We start from the raw sequence: 25,994 nt of genomic DNA, 5'->3' as shown, positions 1-25,994 counted from the left end.
AGCCTGCAGTGCAGGAGACCCCGGTTAGATTCCTGGGTCCGGAAGATCCCCTGGAGAGGGGATAGGCTACCCACTCCAGTATTCCTGGGTTTCCCTTGTGGCTCAGCTGGTAAAGAATCCGCCTACAATGTGGGAGACCTGGGTTTGATCCTTGGGTTGGAAAGATCCCCTGGAGAAGGGAAAGGCTACCCATTCCAATACAGTCCATGGGGTCACAAAGAGTCGGAGACGACTGAGCGACTTTCACTTTCACTGGGGAAGCGAATCTGGTATGACACTATTAACACCAGGTTGCAAGGGTGAAGTCCTGAGTGGAGGAGAGATAGTGGACTCAGGCCAGCAAGGCTAAAGCGGTGGGAGGGGCAAGGAGGCGGATCTAGGATTCCTTGACCAATCGGAGATTCTTGGGGCGGGCTTGGGGGGGCGGGGCCTGCCACGCAACTTATAACTGCAGAAGCTCCTCACCGTAATGCTAACCTCGTCCAGAGTGTGAAGCGGTGTCGGTGCAGTAGTCTACCTTTCTCTGGTCTTCAAGTCTTCGGGTGAGGATGTGCGGCCCCGCTAGAGCTAGAGGGCTATGGGGAGAGGAGGGCGTGGTGGCTGCGGGGCTGGCGAATCCGGCCTGCAGGAATTGGAAGGGCGGAGGTTGGACGCGCGACTTGTAGCGGCGCCTCCTGGCGAGTGCACGCTTTTGTCTTCACAGCGCCGCCCTCTGAGCTGGATTCGGATCCTTCCCGGGTCGGTCCCCGGCAGGTCCGGAGGCAGGAGCCCCAAGAACGGCCGTTCGATGAGGCTGTAGGTCCGATGCTGAGGGGATGAGGAGTTTGGGACTCGGAATGAGCACTCTGGGGCTGGGACCTTTGCTCCCTCCGCTCCTGCGACTGTTCGGTTGGACTGGGCTCCCAACAATGATGATAGTTATTTTAAAATGTAAAAAAAAAAAAAAAAGGCAAAATAAATAAATAAAATGTAAGCAAATTGCTGCTAACGACGTGGCTTATTGCCCAGCCCTGTTATTATTTGAAGTCCTTATCTTCTGCCCTCTGGAGACTGGCTGCCAATCACTTGTCAAGGAGGGTCCTAGGGTGACCCCGACGGAGAGAAGGCATATTTGGGACGTCTGGCTGTTTGGGGGCTTCTCCATTCTAGTCTAGGCACTAGACATGCCTTACTCCACCGGGTGAGACCAGACACGCGCAGGAGAGCTGTGCTTTCCGGGCTCAGAGGTATCCTATTGTCTCCTCTGGACAAACCCAGGATAATCACTGGGCACCTCACCTCCTAGCTTCATGTCCTCCTCTCTCCTCCTGAGGAGAAAACATAGTGAAATAAAAATCAACTCTGTCTGATTTATCCCATTCTGCTGAAGTTCCTGGTTTGATCATAATTAGCTGTGCTGTCTTGCAGCATTTACAAACCAGTCCCACAAGAAGCTATTGTGAGGCATGTCATTAGTTATGATGGGATTAAACCCCCCTTCCTTTATTGCAGCACCTTGATCTATTATCTTTGGGCAAATGAAATGGAAAGAAACAAGTACAATTTAGTTCAGTTCAGTCGCTCAGTCGTGTCCAACTCTTTGCGACCTCATGGACTGCAGCATGCCAGGCCTCCCTGTCCACCACCAAATCCCGGAGTTTACTCAGACTCATGTGCATTGAGTTGGTGATGCCAGCCAACCATCTCATTCTCTGTCATCCCCTTCTCTTCCTGCCTTCAATCATTCCCAGCATCAGGGTCTTTTCAAATGAGTCAGTTCATTGCATCAGTATTTTTGCATCAGTTCTTTGCATCAATACTCAAAGTATTGGAGTTTCAGCTTTAGCATTAGTCCTTCCAATGAATATTCAGGACTGATCTTCTTTAGGATGGACTGGTTGGATCTCCTTGCACTCCAAGGGACTCTCAAGAGTCTCCTCCAATACCACGGTTCAAAAGCATCAATTCTTCGGCCCTCAGCTTTCTTTATAGTCCAACTCTCACATCCATACATGACTACTGGAAAAACCATAGCTTTGACTAGATGGACCTTTGCTGGCAAAGTAATGTCTCTTCTTAAAAAAAAAAATGCAGTACAACTTATGCCACCCTTTATTGTGTGCTTCTCCCTAACCTCAATAAAAATGCCATATAAAGTGAAGGTGTCCAAATAGTGCTATCTCCTGTTACAAATTCATTAGCTGGTTAAGCCTAGTCATTTTTTCTATCTCTATTTGCTCTTGTACTTTTATCCCTAGCTCCAACTGACCTTGCTTGTGATTTTTAAGAGAGTCAGACATATCAACTCTAGGTTTTAGAGCATCTTGATTTCTAGTGCATCCTGATTCAGTGGTTTTTACTGACTATTGGAAATAGGGTAATGATGTGCAATTCAAAAGCATTTTGATAAAAACATGACTTTCCTAAGATGTGTGCTGTTTTCTTGTTGAAAATCAGAAGGTAAAATCCATATTAAGATTAAACTTGGGAATTTGGGGTTGTGATCCATTAGCATGATAATAGTTTTGCCAGTTAAGTTAAAAAAAAGTTTTTTTTCAGTCTTTCTTTTAGCCAAGATGAGTGATAAACCAGACTTGTCTGAAGTGGAGAAGTTTGACAAGTCAAAACTGAAGAAAACTAAAACTGAAGAAAAAACTACTCTCCCCTCAAAGTAAGTCATGGGGCAATGTGGGGGGGGGGGTGGCTCTAGTGAAGAAAAGCATTGGTGAGCATTCACAGGTTCAGTAAATAAACTCTCCTAGTTAATTTGGCCACAGAGTAAGCAATAATTCAGTACACTGAATTCAATGCAACAAATAAAAATATCAAATTGTCTAAGTACCTGGCTTTTATAAATGGTTTTTACATGATATACTCAAGAAGTAATAGGGGAATAAAAAACTATTTTCTTGTTGGAAAATCACTAAAAATCACATTGCAATCAATTTTGGAATATTATACTTAGCACTCAAAAAACCTTAGTTTTGTCACTCATATGGTTATTTGGAATTTTCTGCATCTAACAACTTAGTCCCATGATCTCATTTCTGAAGAACTATATAAGCTCTGCAGTTTTGGCTTTCTGTACCTGACAATGAGGCAGAGAACAAGTTTAGATATTCAGTTCACTCAGGGCTCCCAGACTCGAGGGATCAGTTTTGCCTTTGAGATTTACAGCCTGATGGAGAAACTCTAAGCATATTCATAAAACTGAGGGACACTTTTTATCATGTTGCTGTTATTCAGTAGTTTCTAAGTTAATCAAAATTGTCTGAAAGTGTATAATTTCCTAACTATATCAGTTCAGTTCAGTCGCTCAGTCGTGTCCGACTCTTTGCAACCCTGTGAATTGCAGCACGCCAGGCCTCCCTGACAATCACCAACTCCCGGAGTTCACTCAAACTCATGCCATAGAGTCGGTGATGCCATCCAGCCATCTCATCCTCTATCGTCCCCTTCTCCTGCCCCCAATCCCTCCCAGCATCAGAGTCTTTTCCAATGAGTCAACTCTTCGCATGAGGTGGCCAAAGTGCTGGAGTTTCAGCTTCAGCATCATTCCTTCCAAAGAACATCCAGGGCTGATCTCCTTTAGAATGGACTGGTTGGATCTCCTTGTACTCCAAGGGACTCTCAAGAGTCTTCTCCAACACCACAGTTCAAAAGCATCAATTCTTCGGCACTCAGCTTTTTTCACAGTCCAACTCTCACATCCATACATGACCAGAGGAAAAACCATAGCCTTGACTAGACGGACCTTAGTCAGCAAAGTAATGTCTCTGCTTTTGAATATGCCATCTAGGTTGGTCATAACTTTCCTTCCAAGGAGTAAGCCTCTTTTAATTTCATGGCTGCAGTCACCATCTGCAGTGATTTTGAAGCCCCCCAAAATAAAGTCTAACCCTGTTTCCACTGTTTCTCCATCTATTTGCCATGAAGTGATGGGACCATATGCCATGATCTTCGTTTTCTGAATGTTGAGCTTTAAGCCAACTTTTTCACTCTCCTCTTTCACTTTCATCAAGAATAGTCACATGAAAAAGGCTCTTCTCTGTCCAGGTGAGGTGGTCATGACTTGCTTTTTTCCATAGTTGGAGTTACAGAATTTGAGAACCTTTGAAGAGGAGGTCATGTTGGCTAGTATTCTTATGTCGAAGATGAGGAAATGAAAGCCTGGTAAATAAGGATTGGGATTTAATATTACTTAGCCATTAAAAAGAATACATTTGAATCAGTTCTAATGAGGTGGATGAAACTGGAGCCTGTTATACAAAGTGAAGTAAGCCAGAAAGAAAAATATCAATACAGTATACTAACACATATATATATGGAATTTAGAAAGATGGTAATGATATCCCTATATGCGAGACAGCAAAATAGACACAGATGTATAGAGCAGTCTTTTGAACTCTGTGAGAGAAGATGAGGGTGGGATGATTTGAGAGACTAGCATTGAAACATGTATATTATCATATGTGAAACAGATCGCCAGTACAGGTTCGATGCATGAGACAGGCTGCTCAGGGCTGGTGTACTGGGATGACCCTGAGGGATGGGATGGGGAGGTTGATGAGGGGGGTTCACGATGGGGAACACATGTACATTCATGGCTGATTCATGTCAATGTATGGCAAAACCACTACAATATTGTAATTAGCCTCCAATTAAAATAAATAAATTAAAAAAATAAAGTGTATTCTCTTATTTTCTGAAAGTATTTTTCAATTTAATGAGAGGAGACCCCCAAGACTGGGATTGGATAGAGAAGGGGGCAAGAGACACTAACACCCACTTTGCTGAGCACATCACATCTTCTGTTGAATATCAGCTCAGAAATCTAATATCTTCTGATGAGCTGCAGCACTGCACCTCTGGTCTATTTCTTGTCTTGAACAGAATCCACTGTCTTATGAACCAATCATTTTCGGTGTTCATGGTGAGAACAAGGAATACATGTAAATGGGAGTGACCCAATCCCTGTCCATATGCAGTATTTTATCACTTTCAGTTTATAAAAACCAGTCACTTATAATCCCACCAATTAGAAGCATTAACATTTAGGTGCATAATCACCCATACTCTGGTATACTACAGGCATAACTTAGGGCTATTGTGAGTTTGGTTCTAGACCACTGCAATAAAGCAAATATTGCAATAGAATGAGTCACACAAAGTTTTTGGTTACCCAGTGCATATGTTATGTTTATGTTTAAGTTATGTTTACACTATACAATAAACCCTTGAACCACATGAGTTTGAATTGTGAGTCCGCTTACACACAGATTCTTTCAATAAATATGTGGGAAACATGTTTTAAGATTTGCCATAATTTGAGAAACTCACAAACCACATAACCTAGAAATATCCAAAAAAATTTTTAATTCACTATGTCTTGAATGCATTAAAATATGTGTAAATATAATGTAGAATATATGTCTTAATCAACTGTTATCAGCAAGTCTTCCAGTCCACAGTAGGCTGTTAGTAGTTAAGTTTTGGGGGAATCAAAAGTTATACATGGATTTTTGACTGTGCAGGGGTTAGTGTCGCTAATTCCTGTATGTTTCAAAGGACAGCTATACTGTAGTCTATTAAGTGTGCAATAGCATTATGTCTAAAAAGCAATGTATATACCTTAAGAAAAAAAGACTTTTTATTGCTAAAAAATGTTAGTCACCATCTGAGCCTTCAGTGAGTCATAATCTTTTTTCTGGTGGAGAGTTTGAAATATTGCAAGAATTACTGTAATGTGCAGGGAAATGAAATGAACCAATTACCAAGGTGGGACACAGAGATACAAAGTGATCAAATGCTGTTGGAAAAACATGGAGGCAACCTACTGTCTTACACAAGGTTGCCACAAACCTTCAATTAGCAGAAATAAAAAATAACATCAAAAACCCCAGCACAATAAAGTGAAGCACAATAAAATGAGGTACATCTATGTGTATCTTTTCCTACAAGAAAAGGATTATGCTGTTCAGACCTATTTGAAACATCGTGTTATCTTACCACTCCTTCCTTTTTTAAAATTAATTTATTTTAATTGGAAGCTAATTACAATATTGTAGTGGCTTTTGCCATATAACGACATGAATCAGCCATTGGTGTACACGTGTTCCCCATCCTGAACACCCCTCCCACCTCCCTCACCATCCCATCCCTCGGGGTCATCCCAGTGCACCGGCCCTGAGTGCCCTGTCTCATGCATTGAATCTGGACTGATGATCTTTTTCACATATGGTAATATACATGTTTCAATGCTATTCTTTCAAATCATCCCACCCTCGCCTTCTCCCACAGAGTCCAAAAGTCTGTTCTTTATCTCTGTGTCCCTTTTGCTGTCTTGCATATAAGGTCATCATTACCATCTTTCTAAATTCCATATATATGCATTAATATACTGTGTTGGCTTACCACTCCTTTCTACCCTCCAAGGGAATTGGAAGCTGTTTTCTTTGCTAGAGCATAAACTTCCACAAGCAAAACAGTAGATATGAAGTGATGCAATCATAGGTCTTAGTGTTGCTGGAGGATCTGAGACTTGGAAGAAACCATGTTGGCCACCAAGACCTAACCACTTGCTTGAAATAATTATCCTATAGAGTTGTTCAGTCCCTTGTGGTGACCTGCTGCTTATACTGTGCCCATATCTGCCTCCCTGTAGCTTCGATCAAATAGACCTAGGACAATATGCCGGAGACTCACACAGCAGGTAATCTCTGCTTCAGTGTTTGAAGATAGATATTGTGTGCCTGCTCCTGTACCTCTAAGTCTTCTCCTAATGACATTTCTCAGATCCTTTGGACCCAAGTTGCATGCATGGGGAACAACCCTGGTTGCCAATATGCTCAAATTTGCTTATCAGATCTCTTTGGATCCTAATCCCTTCACACAACACATTACTCTCCTTCTAGTACTGCCACTTGCAAATTTGAGAAAGATACTGTATATCCATGATAAACTGAGCAAACTCTGCATTTGTGCATTAATCACAGATTAGGCCCATTTCAAAGGGCTTAAGTTCAGGTGCATCTGATAACCATTCTTATCATTAATGTACTGATTCTACCCTGGGCAGTGTAAGTACTAAATTGAGGGGGAGCAGATGAAAGGTGTGTGGCAGGAGATGAAAAACCTGGAGCTTCTAATACAAATTATTAGCTTTTCTCATACAAATGTGAGAAAAATGATTGCCAAAATGGAGTAGTTTTACCCTGCCTTTCTTAAATACATAATATGAGGTACTCTTCTAGTTACTAGATTTACTTGCCTACCCAAGTGTGATAATGTTTTCCCAGTAAGTTCACTATAAACATTGAGATTTAGGGCCTGAATCAATTTATTAATTTATTAATTGCAAAATTGAAGGAATGGTGTCATCCAGATTGCAATACACATCATTCCTGACTTCCTTCCCCTTCACAAGAAGACCCACTAGCAATCACCCCTAGCCAAGACAGCACTGTGGAAATTCCAGAACATAGGAATGAGGGATGAGGTTGAAGTCTCCCTTAGACCACAGGGACTGAGAAGCACTGCATATTAGAAAGGCGAGAGGAGCAACTACACTCTGATCGCATTGCCTCTCTCTCAAGCTGATAAAGCGCTGCACCAAGAGGGACCTCTTGGAATAACAAAAGGTGGATGTCCAGCTTCTCACTGTTGTACAGAATTTCCCAGGAAGCTCACAGGGGTTGCACCTCACAGGGAATCACTGGGAAAATCTGCAGGGTTTGACCATTGGGGGACAGATAGAGATGGAAAAGGGGAGCAGGGCTTTCAAAGATTAGCACTCAGATCTAGGCAGACTGCAATCCCGCTAACAATGGTGATGAAACAGACACCTTGGCCAGTAACTCTGCCTATCTGCAGAACTAAACTGGTGGCCACATCTAGCAAGGTACTTTAGTTGGCATTTCTGCCTGACTTTGGTCCTCAGCTAATGAACCGCATGGGCTGTGGAGCCCTTTTTATGGCAGAGAAATAAATTCACAGCCCTACCCAACTGCTGAGTATAACCTCTAGTCCTACCTAACCAGAAAGCCTGGCCAGAGAACCCAGCCAGCAATGGGGCCCATCTTACAGCCCTGCTTGGACACAGAGTCAAGTATGGGTCAACACACAAAAATAAATACATGATACACCACATTAACAAAATGAAGGATAAAAATCAGATAATCATCTCAATAGATGCATAAAAGCGTTAAAAAATTCAAATCTTTTTCAAGATAAAAACTCTCAACAAATTAGGTATAGAATAAATGAAACTCAACATAATAAAGACCATATTTAACAAGCCCACAGCTAACATCATACTCAACGGTGTTAAGCCGAAAGCTTTTCCATAAGATGAGGAGCAAGACAGGCTGCACGCTCTCATCATTGTACTGGAAGCTTTAGCTAATGCACAAGACAGGGAAAAAATAGTAGGCATACAGATTGGGAAAAAGACATAAAACTATCTCTTGTTCATACATGATAATAATATATGTACAAAATCTGGAGGAATGAACAAACTCCTAAACAACTGCAGGATATAAATACATATGAATCAACTGCTTTCTTATATATCCCAATGGTGTAGCATAGAGTCAGACATGACTGAACAACAACCTTGGAAGACAGTTTCTTCTAAACTAAACCTACTTATACCATATCATCCAGTAAACATATGCCTTGGTATTTACCCAAAGAAGTTGAAAAGAGTATTACACACAAAACTCTGCACATGAATGTTTATAGCAAATTTATTAATAATTGCCATAACTTGGAAACAACCATGATGGCCTTCAGTTGGTGAAAGGATAAATACACTTTGGTATATCTAGACAATGGGATATTGTTCACAGCTAAAAACTAATGAGCTATCAAGCCATGGAAAGAAATGGATGGAACTTAAATCCATATTACTAAGTAAAAGAAGTCAGTCTGAAGACTAATTGCTAGGTAATTCCAACTATATGACACTCTGTAAAAGGCAAAACTATGAACACAATTAAAGATCAATGGCTGCCAGGGGTTACGTGGAAGAGACGGATCCTGTGAAACACAGAGGATTTTTAGGGTGAAACTACTTTGTGTGATATTATATTGGTGGGTGCATGTTAATATTGTTATGGTTGTTTAGTCGCTAACTCTTGTGACCCCATGGACTGTATCTCAGCTTGTACAAAACCATGGAATGTACAACACCAAGAGTGAATCCTAATGTAAACTGTGGATTCCGACTGATAATGATGTATCTCATCAATTGTAACAAATGTACCACTCTCATGCAGGATGTTGATAATGGGAGAGGCTAGACATGAATAGGGACTGGGGGCATATGAGAAACTTTTGTAACTTCTGCTCAATTCTGCTGTGAACCCAAAAGTGCTCTATAAAATATACTCTATTTTTAAAATGACAGTTTAACTTAAATTTAGTACTAACAGAATTTGAAGCATCACTGAGAAGAATCTTTTTGATTTATTTATTTATTTAAAAAAAATTTTTTTAACTTTACAATATTGTATTGGTTTTGCCATACTTCAACATGAATCTGCCACGGGTGTTAAACACTGCAATTTTGTGAGGGGAAAAAAAATCTGTGTTACTCTGGATAACTTCTCTTAGAAGCCAAGTAAAAATCTTATTTTAAAAAAGATAAATCAATTTCTGGTTGATTCATGTTTTATGAATGTAAAATTTGATGTTCAAATCGAGATAAACATAATTAATCATTTCTTCTGAGTTTTGTGTGACAGCATTTTGTTTCAAAGTTGATATTACTGAGGCAAATATCAAGAGAAGATGAGGAAGACATTGAGATTTAGCATTTATTAATATTATACACTCTCCAACTAAGCAGAAACTTAACTGGTCAAGACCCTTCACATCCTTTTGGACCCAGAGGGTAGTTGGAGTTCCCTTATTCTGGAAAGCTCTTGGACCTCTCCTCTATAACTGTTGTGCAAGACATCCACACTGCATAGTAACCCTAACAAGGCAAAGGATGAGAATTTGGTCGAATTATAGTTTTGTTTTATGAAGTAAAGTTAGTGGGTAAAAAAGTCATCAGCATGAAAGAGCAGGATAGAATAGTGCAGAGTGGTGGTGGTGGTTTAGTCACCAAGTCGTATCTGACTCTCTGCCACCCCTTGGACTGTAGCCCGCCAGGCTCCTCTGTCCATGTAATTCCCCGGGGAAGAATACTGGAATGGGTAGCCATTTCCTTTTCTAGGGGATCTTCCTGACTCAGGGATCGAACCCGAGTCTCCTTCATTACAAGCAGATTCTTTACTGATCGAGCCCCCAGAGAAGTCCCTAGTGCAGGGTAGAGACATCTTTGAAAAAAAAAATTTCCCCCAAATTTGGAAATGAGTCAATCCAGGGGTCCTCAAATCACTGTAACTAACTGGCCAGTAGAGTGAAAAAGTAAACTAGGACTCATGAGTGAGCACCCCAAGGGCCCTTAGAGTCATCTATTCTAGCACCCACACATTCTAGGTGATCTCCAAGGCTCACAATTGGATTGTGATGAAGAAGCCAGGAAAATAGTCGGAAGAACCAAACCAAAACCTAGGCTCCCTCTGAGACTTATGATCTGGCCCCTTCACCACAAAGTTTTTATAACCAGCCCTTTAAAATGATGCTTGCTTTCTGTATTTGGAAAATGGAAGTTTAACAGCCTATTCGTCTCTACATTGTGAGGAGGATTGACTTAAACAAAAAGGGGGAGGGAACCCTGAAAACATAATTCTGGGTTTCTGTAACCCTGTTGGTTTTTCATTTCAAACGTTACAGGATGCTCGAGGTGAAACAAAAAATAATGCTCCTTTTCCTTTCTAAATTGTTATTTAAATGTTCTTCCCCCACTGGGTAGAGAGGATAGTAGCTTTGGACAGTTCTTGCCTGGAGGGGAGGCACAGGACTTGAGAAGATTAATTGAAAACTCGCTTCCTGGAGAATCTCAGCTGCGTACCCGCTCTGTCACCAAATGTTGCATCCCCACTTGTCTTGCTGCTCTCTAGGTTCCCATGGTACCCTGGGCACATGACCCTTTATGTTACCTGGACACCCTTTGTTTTCACGTTTCGGACTGTTCTACCTAGAGTCATTGGCGGGGGTGTATGCTGAATTGGTTTCATCATCTCCATAGTTGTGTCCAGCCCCTTCCTGCTGATCTCCCCTCCTGTCCGGTCCCCCATGGTATGCCCCAGGACCGCACTGGGGAGGCAGAGGGGCCTCACTAACACACACCACCGTGGGGCAGCTGGTCGAGGGCTGGGCTGAGGTGAGGGGCTGGAGTCCCGAGGGCTGTGGGGGTGTCTTGCTGCCTGAGTCCAGCTGCCAGGCCTCTTCATAACCAAAGGCAAGTCTGGGGCAGAAGTTAAGGAGGAAGGGGGTTATAGCCAGACTAATTAAAGAAAACTGAGTTTGAGGAAGTCTCTTGAGGAAGTTATTGTCCATCTCTGGGCCTTGATTTTCTCTCCTTCTTACCCAATGCTAACTTTCTTGAATGTCAGGAAAGGCGACTCTACTAGAGTCACTGTTCTCCTTCCTTCAAGGCTATTTGAGAAACCTAGCTTTCCCAAAAGAGACCGTTGAAACCCTTGTCCCCAACCTCAACTTGGAGCCACAGACTCAGTCAAAGCACAGACTGGCAACTGAAGAGCCCTCCTGTCTGCCTCCCTGTATTAGAGCCAAATCTTCCACCACTAACAGCTTGCCTCTTCTGTTTGCCCCAATTCCAGATACCATCAAGATGCCCAAGATGGAAAAAACTGCGCCCCAGAATGATTCCAATGAAGCAGAGAGTGGAGCCCATAAGCCTGAAACACCAGAGCAGACCCAAGAAAACCAGAGCTCCTGTTTAGATGACCACTCTGCTGGTAGGTCTGGAATTCTATCATCATTTCCTTGGGTAGTGCTCGATAGCAGCTAGGTTAAAGGAATAGATAGCATGTGGTTAAAGTGCCTTTAAGGAGCATAGAAGGCTCTCACAACCTGATGTTTTTCACTCCTTATCCTTCTGCTAACTCCTCTTTCATATTATTCTTTTTCTTGTCTTTTCCCCCCTCTAATCTTTACATATTGGACCCAGGTCCCCGATTGTCAAATGAAATTGCAAGATATTTTAACTCTAGAGAAAGAGGCCAACAAAACATAATGACTTGTGTTTGACAAGACTAGAGTGTGTGTGAGTTAGTTCCAAACATGGGAAATTGGTAGCATTCTTATATTTTGATTTTATAGATTGTAAATGATAAATCTAGAATGGATTTGAGAGAATCCTAATTACCTAGTGCTGGAGTTGTGTTCTGTCCACTCCCAAAGCACTTTGTTGACATAAGAATTATCACTGCTCTAGGGTAATGTTTGAGATCTTTAGTAACAGATACATAGAAGCATGAGGTCTCTTCTACACCTTGTGGTAGGCATTTATTTGAGACTTTTGTTTGACTAGTCCAGTCTCGTAGGAACTCAAATCGCAATTCTCATGTGAAAATCGCCAGTGAATTCAACCAAACATAAATCTGACGATCTGTCCAAATGTAGTGACTTGATCTAAACTCTTGAAGACAGAAATGAGAAAAATAGTTGGAAGCCACAATATTGTTGAATCATGTATGTTTTTCTAGTGGCCATTTAGGGTCACTGCTAGTAAACGGAGTGGAACAATTATTAATTCATAGTGTCTCTCAAATAAATGACTTAATGAATTGAATAAATTATAGATTTCAACATATATAGCTTTTTAGTTAGAGTGGAAAGGAGATATGGATTGATGATACTAACTTCTGTTGAAAATTTTTTAAATGAGAAGTAAATTTGCATAAGTAGACCATCTCCTTGGTGAAGTTTTAGGGTTCTTAGATGAGTCTTATATTTTTGGTTATAAGTAGTTCTTTTTGAATAAATTATGGAACAGTGTTGAAAGTGAGAGAAAATAGTTTTATTTTATATACCAAGTCATAATTGTAACTACTGTGTGTGCTTACTATTATCTCTCTGTAACTAAATAGTCTGTACAACAATCCCTCTGTATCCACAAGAGATTGGTTCCAGGACTCTTCCTCACCTCATCCCTCAGGATACCAAAATCCATAGTGCTCAAGTCCCTTATGTAAAATGGTATAGTATTTGCATATAACCTACTTATATCTTCCGGTATAATATAAATCATCTCTAGATTACTTATAATACCAAATTCAATATAAATTATATGTAAATAGTTACCAGCATGGAACAAATTCAAGTTTTGCCATTTGGAATTTTCTGAAATTTAAAAAAATATATATTTTTTTTATCTGCCATGGGTTGAAACTTCAGGTGCAGAGAGCCAACTGTATAATGAACTCAGAAAGTCATTCTTAAATTCCTATGAGAGTGTGTAATAAAGTTCTTACCAATCTTGAAGTAAATAAAGCAAAAATATCATAGGTTTTAAAAATAAATTGATGCAACTTAAAGATTGCTGAATTCTGACTATTTTTTGAGATGTTAAAATATAATTTTTCTCACAAAATAATTATTCGGATTAGGGTAAGGTGGGTTTTTTGTCACAACACCCATATGTGGAAAAATTAAAATTGGCATATTATTGTCACTCATTTTTTGTGTGTGAAATTTTACTGGTCTGTGGAATCCTAAGATTTTGGAACAATGTTTTAAGAATGGTTCAGCTTTAGAGCCATATGGCTCTAAATTAGAGCCACTAATACTTATGGTGTTGTCTGTAAGGTGACTGTCATTTTATGTCTCTTCCCCTCTGATCAGAGGTAGAAAAGGGATTTAGGAACCATTTTATGAGTTCATTATACAGTTGGCTCTCTGCACCTGAAGTTTCAACCAATGGCAGATAAAAAATATATATTTTAATCTGTAGATAAAACAGTAAGTATAAAAAGTAAATTCTAGCTAAAGGTTTATTTTATAAACCACAACTTATTCATTTTTTCTTTGCTATATTTCATTTATTGTTCTGACAGTTTAGGCAAAAGTTTTTGAAAAAAGTTTCACTTTTTGTCTTTTATAAGGTAACTTCTCCTCATATCTGACTTCTCTGCAAGTTTCTAGAGCTGTTGAACAGCAAAGAGTTCAGAAAACCTCAAACACTATAATGATCAAGTGAATCTGTTTAAGATCTGTTTGATAAGTAAAAAAAATTTTTTTAAAGATCTGTTTGATAATCTAAATTTGAGGAAGTTATTTGGCTGAGTGGATCTCTGATGAAAAGAAATTCTATTTGTGTGGGTTCCCTGTTTACTGATCTCTATGCTTTTTTCCAGCAAGCCAACCTGAAGTACGTTCTGTCACGGATCTGATAGAGACAGTTAACGAAATTTCTAAGCTCAGCATTGCTCATGAAATTGTGGTAAATCAAGATTTTTACATGGAAGACAGTGTATTACCTCCCAACAGGTATCAACTCTGTTTTTTCCATTTTATTCCTCCTGGCATATGTACACAGCACAAATGACTTTGAAGCACTTTTATTAATACAGTTGATGTTTTAGTATGTCTTAAATGGTACCAACAAATGAAACAGAGGAGTAATCTGTGTAATTATTAGTTTTACAGACTGAAAGCAGAAAAATTTTATCTAAGCAGGGAATAAATTAATGAAATTATTGTCAGAACTTTCATTTTGGTCTCTCATTTAATAGTGAAACGCAGTGAATTCCCCATCTTCTTAGACAGCTTTGGAGAAAGTAGCTACTAGTAGTTATTCTCTTAACTGTCTATAGATTGATCCAGTACAAATGAAATTATTTCTTTTCTAATAGTGGTATTGCCAACTCTTCATGGGATAAGAGCTTTCAGGGAACATTTCTGCTTCATAATCAGCTTAACAAAAATTCTGTGAACCAAGATCAAAACCCATTAATAAACACTGCCCCTCTAAAATCACACTTTATTCTGGTTCTTATTAATTGTATTGATATTGCAATACATACATGAATCATTCAGGGAGTATGATTTGAATACTTCTGCTGCTGCTGCTGCTGCTAAGTTGCTTCAGTCGTGTCCGACTCTGTGCTACCCCATAGACGGCAACCCACCAGGCTCCCCCATCCCTGGGATTCTCCAGGCAAGAACACTGGAGTGGGTTGCCATTTCCTTCTCCATAAATACTTCTAGTAGTTTGTTAATAGTTAAATGAGTAAATTTCTTTGTTTAACCCAATATTTCATATAACATTCTATTTTCCCAGCTTTAAAAGTGGCATCTATTTTGCCACTTGAGGTATCCTATCACTTAAGCACCTTGCTCTGTCAGTGTCTCTTGATCTTTACTTCTTAGTTTCTTCCCTTAGTTTTCCAACACTGCCTTCACTGTCCCTGGAGCCTTAGTTAGATTTATTTTTTTGCTGGCAGGGGTGCAGAGAAAGTGAAACAAGGAGAGTGAAGATCTGTTAAAGTGGCTGAGGGGTTGTAGTGGTGATGAGGGGTGGGGAAATGAAGCAGAGGGCATAATACTCTTGAACTGGCCAGTTTGTTCAGTTTTTCCTGTAAGGTGGCTCTCGTAGCATTTAGTTGACTTTAATTTCATTTCAAACAATTTTATTAGGTTGTATTGTGACAACTGTCATATCAGCATGCATTTTATTTGTTTTTTTTTTTTTTGGTTTTGGTGGTGGTGGTGGTGGTATCAGCATGCATTTTAAAAAATTCAAAATTGCTGAATTTTTGTGTAGCAATTTTAATATTGAAGATGGAAGAAAAAAGCAACATTTTGGCATATTATGGTTTATTTTTTCAAGAAAGGTAAAAAAGTTCCATTTTTAAAACAAATTGTGACAGATGATGAAAAGTGGATACTGTACAATAATGTGGATTAGCAGAAATCATGGGGCAACTGAAATGAACTACCACCAACCACACCAAAGGCTGGTCTTCATCCAAAGACGGTGATGTTGTGTATATGGTGGGATTGGAAAGGAGTCCTCCATTATGAGCTCCTTCCAGAAAACCAAACAATTAATCACAAGTACTGCTCCCAATTAGACCAATTGAAAGCAACACTTAACAAAAAGCATCCAAAATTAGTCAACAGAAAACACATTGTCTTCCACTTGAATAGTGTAAGACTGCATGTTTCTTTGATGACCAGGCAAGAACTGTTACACTTTGACTAGGAAGTTCTGATGCATCTGTGTATTCACCAGACATTGCACCTTCAGATGTCCGCTGATTTCAGTCTTTACAAAATTCTTTGAATGGAAAAAAGTTTCAATTCCCCGAAAGACTTAAAAGGAACTTGGGTTAGTTATTTGCTCAAAAAGATAAAAAAGTTTGGGGAAGATTAAGTTATAAAATTGTCTGAAAAATGGAGGAGATAGTGGGACAAAATGGTGAATACGTTGTTCAGTAAAGTGGTTGATGAAAATGAGAAATGTGTCTTTATTTTTAATTTAAAAACCAAAGGAACTTTTTGGCCAACTCACTGTTTAGAACTCGATCTTCATTGTTTTGTTAACAGCCTTATTCTAGTGTAGTAATGCAAGAAGTATACCAGAAAAGATACTGAAATACAATTGAGGGTTACCTATTATCTATAGGTAATCAATGACTGCTTTTATCTTTGGACTTATAAAGTGATGCTAATTAGAGTTATGGATTCCTAAGAGAAATCTCATTGTCAGATATGTATTCTACAAACATTTATTGAGTATGTACTAAGTGGAAGGCTGAATGTTAAATGTTGGAGACATATAGATGAGTATGATGCTGGCTTTGCCGTTACGAAGCTTCTGTAGGTGAGATAGTCAAATAGTACATGGTTCCTGTGCAGTGATAAGTTCTCTCACATCTAGTATATGGAGTTCCTTATTCCTGCTTAGCTGCCGAGGAGGGTCTGGGAAACCTTCCTGATGAGGTAATGTTGAGTTGAGTTTTTAGATATGAATAGGTGCATTTTAGGTGGTCTAGGGTTCATAAAATTGTATAGGAGACAGGGACCAAAACCACCTCAAAGAAAAAAATGCAAGATGGTAAAATGGTTGTCTGGGGAGACTTTACAAGTGCTGAAGAAAGAAGAGAAGAGAAAGCCAAGGGAGAAAGGGAAAGATATACCCAACTGAATGCAGAGTTCCAGAGAATAGCAAGAATAGACAAGAAGGTCTTCTTAAGTGAATAATGCAAAGAAGTAGAGGAAAACAATAGAATGGGAAAGACTAGAGACCTCTTCAAGAAAACTGAAGCTATCAAGGGAACATTTCATGTAAGGATGGGCACAATAAAGGACAGAAACAGTAGTGATCTAACAGAAGCAAAAGACATTAAGAAGAGGTGGCAAGAATGCACAGAAAAACTATGCAAAAAAAAAAAGTCTTATTATCTGGAAAACCACAATGATGTGGTCACTCACTTAGAGCCAGATACCCTGGAGTGTGAAGTCAAGTGGGCCTTAGGAAGCATTAGTATGAACAAAGCTAGTGGAGGTAACGGAATTCCAGCTGAGCTATTTCAAATCCTTAAAGATGATGCTGTTAAAGTGCTGCACTCAATATGCCAGCAAATTTGGAAAACTCAGCAGTGGCTACAGGTCTGGAAAAGGTCAGTTTTCATTCCAGTCCCAAAGAAGGGCAATGACAAAGAATGTTCCAACTACTAAACAGCTGCACTCATTTCACGTGATCTGAAGGTTAGAATTGGACCTTTGTGAGTCAAAGTTAGAACTGGACATGAAACAACTGACTAGTTCCAAATTTGGAAAGGAGTATGTCAAAGCTGTATATTTTCACCTTGTTTATTTAACTTATATGTAGAGCATATCATGAGATATGCTGTACTGGATGAGTCACAACCTGGAATCAAGATTGCTGGGAGAAATAGCAACAACCTCAAATATACAGATGATATCACTCTAAAGGCAGAAAGGGAAGAGGAACTAAAGAACCTCTTGATGAAGGTGAAAGAGGAGAGTGAAAAAGCTGGCTTGAAACTGAACATTTAAAAAACTAAGATCATGGCATCCAGTCCCATCACTTCCTGGTAAATAGAAGGGGAAAAAGTGGAAGCAGTGACACATTTAATTTTCTAGGGTTCCAAAATCACTGCAGACTGTCACTGAAGCCATGAAAGTAAAAGATGCTTGCCCTTGGAAGGAAAGCTATGACAAACCTAAACAGCATATTAAAAAGCAGAGACATCACTTGGCCAGCAAAGGTCCATACAGTCAAAATCATGGTTTTTCCAGTAGTCATGTACGGGTGTGAGAAGTGGAACACAGAGAAGGCTGAGCACCAAGGAATTAATGCTTTCGAATTGTGGTTCTGGAGAACACTCTTGAGAGTCCCTTGATCTGGCAGGAGATCTGTCAATCCTAATGGAAATCAATCCTGAATATTCATTGGAAGGACTGATGCTCCAGTAACTTGGCCACCTGATACAAAGAGCCTACTCATTGGAGAAGACACTGATGCTGGGAAAGATTGAAGGCAAAAAGAGAAGGAGGCAGCAGAGGATGAGATGTTTAGATAGTACCACCGACTCAATGAACAAACTCCAGGAGATAGAGGATGTCAGAGAAACCTTGCATGGTATAGTCTATGGGTTCACAAAAAAAGATGAGGACACGACTTAGCAACTAAACAACTTTGGTGTTCCTCTGGTGGCTCAGCAGTAAAGAATCCGCCTGCCAATCCAGGAGACTCAGGTTCAATCCCTGGGTCAAGAGGACCCTCTAGAGGAGGAAATGGCAACCCACTCCAGTATTCTTGCCTGGGAAATCCCATGGGATAGAAGGGTCTGGAGGGCTATAGTCCATGGGGTCACAAAGAACTCAGACATAACTACTAAACACCAATGACAACAAGAAAATCTTCCTGGTGATAGGGAGGTTCTGCTGCTAAGTCGCTTCAGTCGTGTCCAACTCTGTGCGACCCCATAGAGGGCAGCCCACCAGGCTACCCTGTCCCTGGGATTCTCCAGGCAAGAGCACAGGAGTGGGTTGCCATTGCCTTCTCCCAGATATCTGAGGAAAATGATCATGTCATTATGATCAGATTTTTTTCTTAGAAATATCATTGGCCTTAGCAAGAATATGTGGCATTGTGGCAGTAAGACTTTGACTGGGGGCTGGAATACCTTTACTGCTGCTGCTGCTAAGTTGCTTCAGTCGTGTCCAACTCTGTGCGACTCCATAGATGGCAGCCCACCAGGCTCCCCCGTCCCTGGGATTCTCCAGGCAAGAACCCAGGGAGTGGGTTGCCATTTCCGTCTCCAATGCATGAAAGCAAAAAGTGAAAGTGAAGTTGCTCAGCCGTGTCCGACTCCTAGCGACCCCATGGACTGCAGCCTACCAGGCTCCTCCATCCATGGGATTTTCCAGGCAAGAGTGCTGGAGTGGGTTGCCATTGCCTTCTCCTTACTAGACTATTGCAATAGTCCAAGTAGGAAATGATGGCAGGAGGAGATGGATTCCAGACATATTTAGGAATCAAAATCTCTGTAATTTGGGGACCAAGTGCATTAAAAGGATGAAGAGAACTAATTATTATGCATTAGATAGATAACGGTGACATCTCACAAATGGGATTGGTGTGTTGGGGAAGGAACTTTGACTTTTTTCATTTACCTCTTTATTGCTTGTTAAATTTTTGACAAAAGCATGCATTACTATTCTATTTTTAATGGGAAAAATGTAAACTTTATGATTTGTTTGAAAAGACACAGGTTTGAGAAGGGAAGATAATGAGTTGGAGGTGCACATAAGATTTTCAAGTGTTATCAAGAATGAAAATCCTTTCTTGGATTTTAAGGCTGAAGGGAAAAGATCATCTAGTTCAAAGGTGTAAGTCTACAGGTATTAAAACCAAGGCACACATTTAAGTCAGATGAAGAACCAAGGCTAGAACTCAGGGCCTCAAATGCAACTTCTTGGTTCTTCTTACTAGAAGGAGAGCTTTTCTGGAACCATGAGGAATCCTTCTGAGAGAAATTGACCAGTGCCTTTGCATCTGAGACTAAACTCACTTTATTCAACTCTTCTAAAGTCTAAACATAGCTCCTGCCCTGTCAACATAATGGTCTTTCATGATCTTAAATGATGTTTGGGATTTAGATTAGGAACCTATATCAACTCTCTGGGTAAAGAGCAAGTTACTCATTTAATCTTCTTATAGTCTGGAAGGCAGGATTATGGAGACAATGTACAAGGCTTTTTGGGACCATCTGAAAGTCCAGCTATCAAATACTCCAGCTGACTTCACTGGTGCACTTGAACTCCTAAAAGAAGTTAAGGAGGTGAGTAACCAACTTCCCATTTGCGGATATTAGATCTTAGTTGTGGCATGGGGTGTCTTTCACTGCGGTGCATGAGCTTCCCTCTAGTTGTGATGCGCAGGCTCAGCACTTGCATCTTGTGGGCTTAGTTGTCCTGCAGCATGTGGGATCTTAGTTTCTCTGATCAAACCCGTGTCCCCTGTATTGCAAGGCGAATTCTTAAATACTGGACCACAGGGAAGTCCTTTTTTAAAAAAAAAAATCCCAGACCTTTTAATTGTTGATAAATAGGAATTATTTTGGGGCTTCCCAAGTGATGCTAGTGGTAAAGAGCCCGCCTGCCAGGGCAGGAGAAGTAAGAGACTTGAGTTTGATCCCTGGGTGGGGAATACGCCCTAGATGAGGGCATGGCAACCCACTCCAGTATTCTTCCCTGGAGAATCCCATGGACAGAGGAGGCTGGCAGGCTCCAGTTCATAGGGTAGCAAAGAGTCAGACATGACTTAGCATGCTTGCACAAGTTTCCTTTCTACATATGTTCCACTACTTGAACAGATAATATGAAGAAACTTCCATTTTATTTGTACGAGATGAAGCTTGAAAGTTGAGATTTTGTTGTAACAACACAGCATGTCATTCAACTAAACAGATTTTCGCTTAACTCCCATTATGTTTTCTGTGTTTCAGAAGCACATAGATACATAAGAGAGCCTTTGCCAACAAGAAACTTATACTTTAGAGTGAAAAGATTATTTTGAGTGACACTTAAAGGTTTCTCTGCCTATTTCATCTTTTTCCTTTGTAGTCAAACAATCTAATAATGTCCTTATCCCTTATTAAGAATATCTCACCACCACAAGGCTATATTTAAAATGGATAACCAAGGACCTACTGTATAGCACATGGAACTCTGCTCAATATTATGTGGCCGCCTGAATGGGAGGGGAGTTAGGGGAAGAATGGATGCACGTATATGTATGGCTGAGTCCCTTCGCTGTTCACCTAAAACTATCATGTTGTTAATTGGCTACCTGAATACAAACTAAAAAGTTTTATAAAAAGAATATCCCATTACCTTGTGATGGTATGTATTTTATATTTTTTGTATCCTGCATTTGTTTTTATCAGTTAGTTTTCTTCCTGTCTTTATCTCATTCTGCCAAGAAAAGAGTACAGCACTACTGTTACTCCTAATGCCAATGAAGCCTTAAATTATAACTGGCTGCTAGACACAGACAAATAATATTCTGTATATGCAATTGGGAAACCTAGTTTCTGGAGGCCCAATAGACATAGGTTGGCATGCCTTTGCCTTAAGGAGATTGTTCATCAAAGAGTGTTTGGGGTTCTAAATAATTTGGCTCCATTGATTTTCTTTTCTGGGAAGATATTGCTATCACTGCTATTACCACGCCAGAACAGCCTAAGAAATGAGATTGAAGAAGCCCTGGACATAGATCTCCTCAAGCAAGAAGCAGAGCATGGGGCCCTGGATGTCCCTCATCTCTCCAAGTACATTCTTAATTTGATGACCCTGCTGTGTGCACCAGTCCGAGATGAAGCCGTGCGAAAACTAGAGAGCATAACAGATCCTGTGCAGTTACTGAGGTGAGAAACTAGATGTACTGTTCCTGAACGCTAGATGTAGTATCCTGTCTTAGACACTGTACCAGAAAACTCTGGGCCAGATACTGGGTTACAGCCCCTGGCTTGCCTAGCTCTTCTATACTGAAGAACGGACTAATACCTCTGTTGCTCCTCTCTGGTGTATTGGCTTTTATTTTCAAAGGATGGATTCTCAGAACCCTTTTGATGATCTTCAGATCATTTGGACACTTTCTGAGAAATGATGCTGCTAAGATACTGGCTTCCCAGGTGACACTAGTGGTAAAGAATCCCCCTGCCAAAGTAGGAGATGCAAGAGAAGAGGGTTCGATGCCTGGGTCAGGATGACCCTGTGGAGAAGGAAATGGCAACCCACTCCAGTATTCTTGTCTAGACACTAGAGCACAGTAACTGTTTCTTTGGGATATTTCAAACGGCACTTTCGCAGATGATTTCTTATGTATCCTAACTCAAACCCTGTGGGGGAACAAGAATGAGAATGATCGTTGTTTCACAGATAGAAGAACCAAGACCCAGAAGTAAAGTAATAGGGCAAAGGAGTTAGAAATTCAACCACCAGCATCCCAACTACCCACAGAGAGTTAGAATTTTAGTCATTTTTCTGAGATGGAGTACCTACAGTGGAAAGAATGCTAGACTGGTAACCAAAAGGCCAGAAGATGTATCTGTTCCTAGCTCTGATAATAACTCACTCTGTGGCCGTGGGTCCCTGGTGCAATGTCTGTATTTGTAAATTGAAGTAGGACTGTGGTTTTTAAGGCCATTTTTTACTCTAAGATATTGAGATTTTAGGACTCTTAGCTTGAGTTCCACCTCACTCCACTAGATTACCTTTCAGAGTGTAAGCATTTGATTTTTCCTCCACTGACAGGGGCATCTTCCATGTTCTGGGCCTGATGAAAATGGACATGGTGAACTATACTATACAGAGCCTCCGCCCCTACCTGAAGGAACACTCTATCCAGTATGAACGGGCTAAATTCCAGGAACTCCTCAACAAGCAACCCAGTATGTTCAAAATTTAAGGACAGGAGATGGGGAGATTTGACTTTGGGTCTGATTTCTTACAGTGATAGGGTACTTTCTATTTTTTTTCTTTTTTAATAGATAGCTTCTCCCTATTGGACGGGGTGAGGGCATGGGATAGGAAGAAGGAACATTTCTCTAAGAGAAAAGATGTATAAAATCACTTATTTATTGAGGAAGAATATATCTTCAAACCTTACTTTTCAAGCCTTGGTGTTTGAAGATATTTTCATATTCCCTTCTGTGTCATAGATCTCCTTGATTGCACCACAAAATGGCTAACCAAAACAGCTCTAGACCTCACTACACCGCCTTCAAGTTCTCCTGACTCTCCCAGCTCCTCCAGCATGGCCCATTCATCTCCAAATTGGGCAGTGGACAACCCACAACTTCCCAGTTCCACAATGGTGCTATACCAGGGTTACCTGAACCTTCTTCTCTGGGATCTTGGCAGTAAAGAGTTTCCCGAGGTAGGAACATATATAAGAACATTGCCTTTTTGTTTTGTATTTGATACCTTTACTAAAACACTCTTCTGACAGCTTGCTTTTCCCTGTCTCACCAGACTCTGCTAATGGATAAAATCCGGCTGCAAGACATGGAGTCCCAGTTGAAGCAGTTGGCCATTCTGGCCTCAGTCTTGCTAGTAGCCAGAAGTTTCTCTGGTAGTGCTTTATTCAGTTCGACTGAATTTGTGAATAAACTGAAACGCATAACCAAGGCCCTGGTGGAGGAATTTAACTCCAGGTAAACTTCATAGAGACTTTCCTGGTAACTCAGTGGTAAAGAATCTGCCTGCCAATGCAGGAGACCCAGATTTGAACCTTGGGTCAGGAAGATCCCCTGGAGTAAGAAATGGCAACCCACTCCAGTGTTCTTGCTTGGAGAATTCCATGGATAGATGAGCCTGGCAGGCTACAGTCCATGGGGTTGCAAAAGAGTCAGACATGACTTAGAGACTATACAACATGAGCAACAACAAATTTCCTAAATCTTTCTGAGAGTTGAAAATAGTATGTTGGTTTTGGAACTTAGGCAGTTAATGTATTACTGCCTTATTCTTTATCATAAACCACGCAAAAGACCTTGGGCATCATCTGCAAAGGTTGTTGGTGTCTTTTGATAAATTGTATTAAGGCTTGTGATGGAAACAAAACCTATTTCCAAGGAGGTGAGTGTGGAAACTAGTTTGCTATGAATGATTCAGTCCTGTGTTTGCTAAAAATGAGTCATTATATACTTAAATAAGTAACACTGGATTTGTGTATGTATATCCAGAAGTTGATCCCTTGGTCAATATGCATCCATAATTTGCTTCATGCAGAGCACCTCAGCCGAAGTACAAAGAACTGGAAGTTCAGATCTCAATATATTTACAAGTTAATTGGTGAAGTAGGGAAGACAGCTATGGAAAATGCTTAAGAAATTTTAAAACAGAATTTGAATAAAGTTTATGGGACTAAAGAATACTGAGTAGTTCCAAGAATGGAACTGAACCCTTGTCCAATTTGTTTCATTCGAAGTGGAGAATAGTATGAATTAGTTAATATGTATGAATTAATATGTGTGAAATAGTTGACATCTTGAGGATAACAATGAAATAATTTGAAATGCTGGGTCCTCTGTTAGTGGTGGAGAGCTGGAATTCTTTTGTGAGTGGACCTGGCTTCTGGTGTTGGACTCTCTGGGCTTTGCCCCTATGCCAAGGCCACTCTGCTTTCTGTCCTTCATTATCTAGGCCTGAAGAGGCTATGGTGAGTGTGAGTGAACAAGTGTCTCAGAAAATCCATGAACGCCTCAAAGACATGGGCCTAACTGCCCTGAGTAGTGAAAAGAAAGCCTCACTTAGAGGCCAACTTCGGAACATCGCCAAGAAAGAGAACCGTGTTCGTAGCATCATTGGTAAGAGTCCTCCTATGGTGGTGGGGCTGGAAAGGGGTGGCAAGAATGTGGAAGGTAAGAAGGTGGATTCAAGCCTGGAAGTCAGTTGTGAAGACATTCAGAAATGGAATTGTTGTTGGGAAAGTCTTTTGGCTTTAGTTTCCTTATGTATAATGTGCAGAGTTGAAATAGATCTCTTTCAGTTTGAAGAGTGAACATGATTTTAAGGTCAGCTAGGATGTGTAACTTGCAGGTGCTAGTGCTGAGTGATTCCTGGTCATTCTCTAACCATAACCCGAGACCTGTGATGGGAAACCCTTTCTCTATCCCATGCTTTAAGTTACCATGACGGTCCCTACTTCCCTCTAAGGAACTGATGCTAATTTAGGCTGAAGGATATATTCCCTGCAAGAATGGAAGCAGTGAACTCAACCACCTTGCTTCTAATTTTTGCATCTTGACAAAGTCTGACATGGTTGTATGGACCCAGAGTTGGTACACTGGCTGCAATGTGCGCCCTTAGAATTTCACATACAATGTCTAGGATCCTTTTGTTAGGTCACACACGTCGGGGGCTCACTTAGCACCCCCTAACATTATAAAAAGCCAGAAACTTACTGGCTCAGCATCTTTCAATAATGCATTGCTTTTAGGAGCTTTATAGCATTCCTTCTTCCAAAAAAAAAGAAAAAAAAATATCTCATTAACGTGTTTTACCTGAATGAGTGGGTAGGTCAGTGAAAATGTGTTAATTTAAACACAGGTGAACAGAGAGTGCAAGGGCATTGTGAATTTCTTCTGAAATCTCTTTGATCTTTCCCTTTTAACTCTTTTCTTCCACACAGATCAGCGGATCCACTTGTTTCTCAAAGGCTGTTTGGTTCGTGGGATGCAGGAGTCTCTGCTAGACTTCCCTGTTGGCCTTATTTTCATCAAGGGGGAGCTGACAAAACTGGGTTGGAAGTTTTTCAATCTGATGCGTCACAATCAGCAGGTATTTAGCCCCTATTATGATGAAATCCTTAAAGATATCATCCCTCCAGCTCCAGCACAAGAAACAGAAATGGAGTCTATCTGATAGTACCAGACCACGGTCTGGCAGCAGGGACCCAGGAGAGAGGGCTAAGTATGTTCCTGGGATGACATCACGTGTGCCCAGCAGAGTAGCCTCTTCCTCACTTCAACCTGGACTCAGCGTTGCAGAATTCCAGCATGTAAATACAAACTGGCCCAGCCCCCTTCATAATAAACTTTTGTGCTGCAAGAAAA

At 40.5% G+C, this 25,994-nt stretch overlaps 1 protein-coding gene across 3 annotated transcripts; it reads left to right on the top strand.

Moving 5' to 3' along the window:
* Window positions 1-417: 417 nt before the first annotated feature.
* On the top strand, window positions 418-25,994 carry TCP11X2 (t-complex 11 family, X-linked 2). Of its 3 annotated transcripts, XM_070289663.1 has the most exons (11): window positions 418-542; window positions 2,539-2,650; window positions 11,715-11,852; window positions 14,253-14,385; window positions 20,093-20,213; window positions 21,580-21,800; window positions 22,690-22,826; window positions 23,097-23,314; window positions 23,410-23,591; window positions 24,583-24,746; window positions 25,571-25,994. In XM_070289663.1, the coding sequence occupies exons 3-11, from the start codon at window positions 11,726-11,728 to the stop codon at window positions 25,801-25,803; spliced, it is 1,536 nt and encodes a 511-aa protein (XP_070145764.1). In that variant the 5' UTR covers window positions 418-542; window positions 2,539-2,650; window positions 11,715-11,725; the 3' UTR covers window positions 25,804-25,994. The 3 variants fall into 3 exon arrangements, with proteins under 3 accessions (XP_070145764.1, XP_070145765.1, XP_070145766.1); XM_070289664.1 differs by lacking the exons at window positions 418-542; window positions 2,539-2,650 and adding an exon at window positions 11,172-11,254; XM_070289665.1 differs by lacking the exons at window positions 418-542; window positions 2,539-2,650 and adding an exon at window positions 11,187-11,332.

Source organism: Ovis canadensis, chromosome X (genome assembly GCF_042477335.2).
Source record: "Ovis canadensis isolate MfBH-ARS-UI-01 breed Bighorn chromosome X, ARS-UI_OviCan_v2, whole genome shotgun sequence".
NCBI lineage: Eukaryota > Metazoa > Chordata > Mammalia > Artiodactyla > Bovidae > Ovis > Ovis canadensis.
This window is presented reverse-complemented; position numbering and strand designations above follow the sequence as displayed.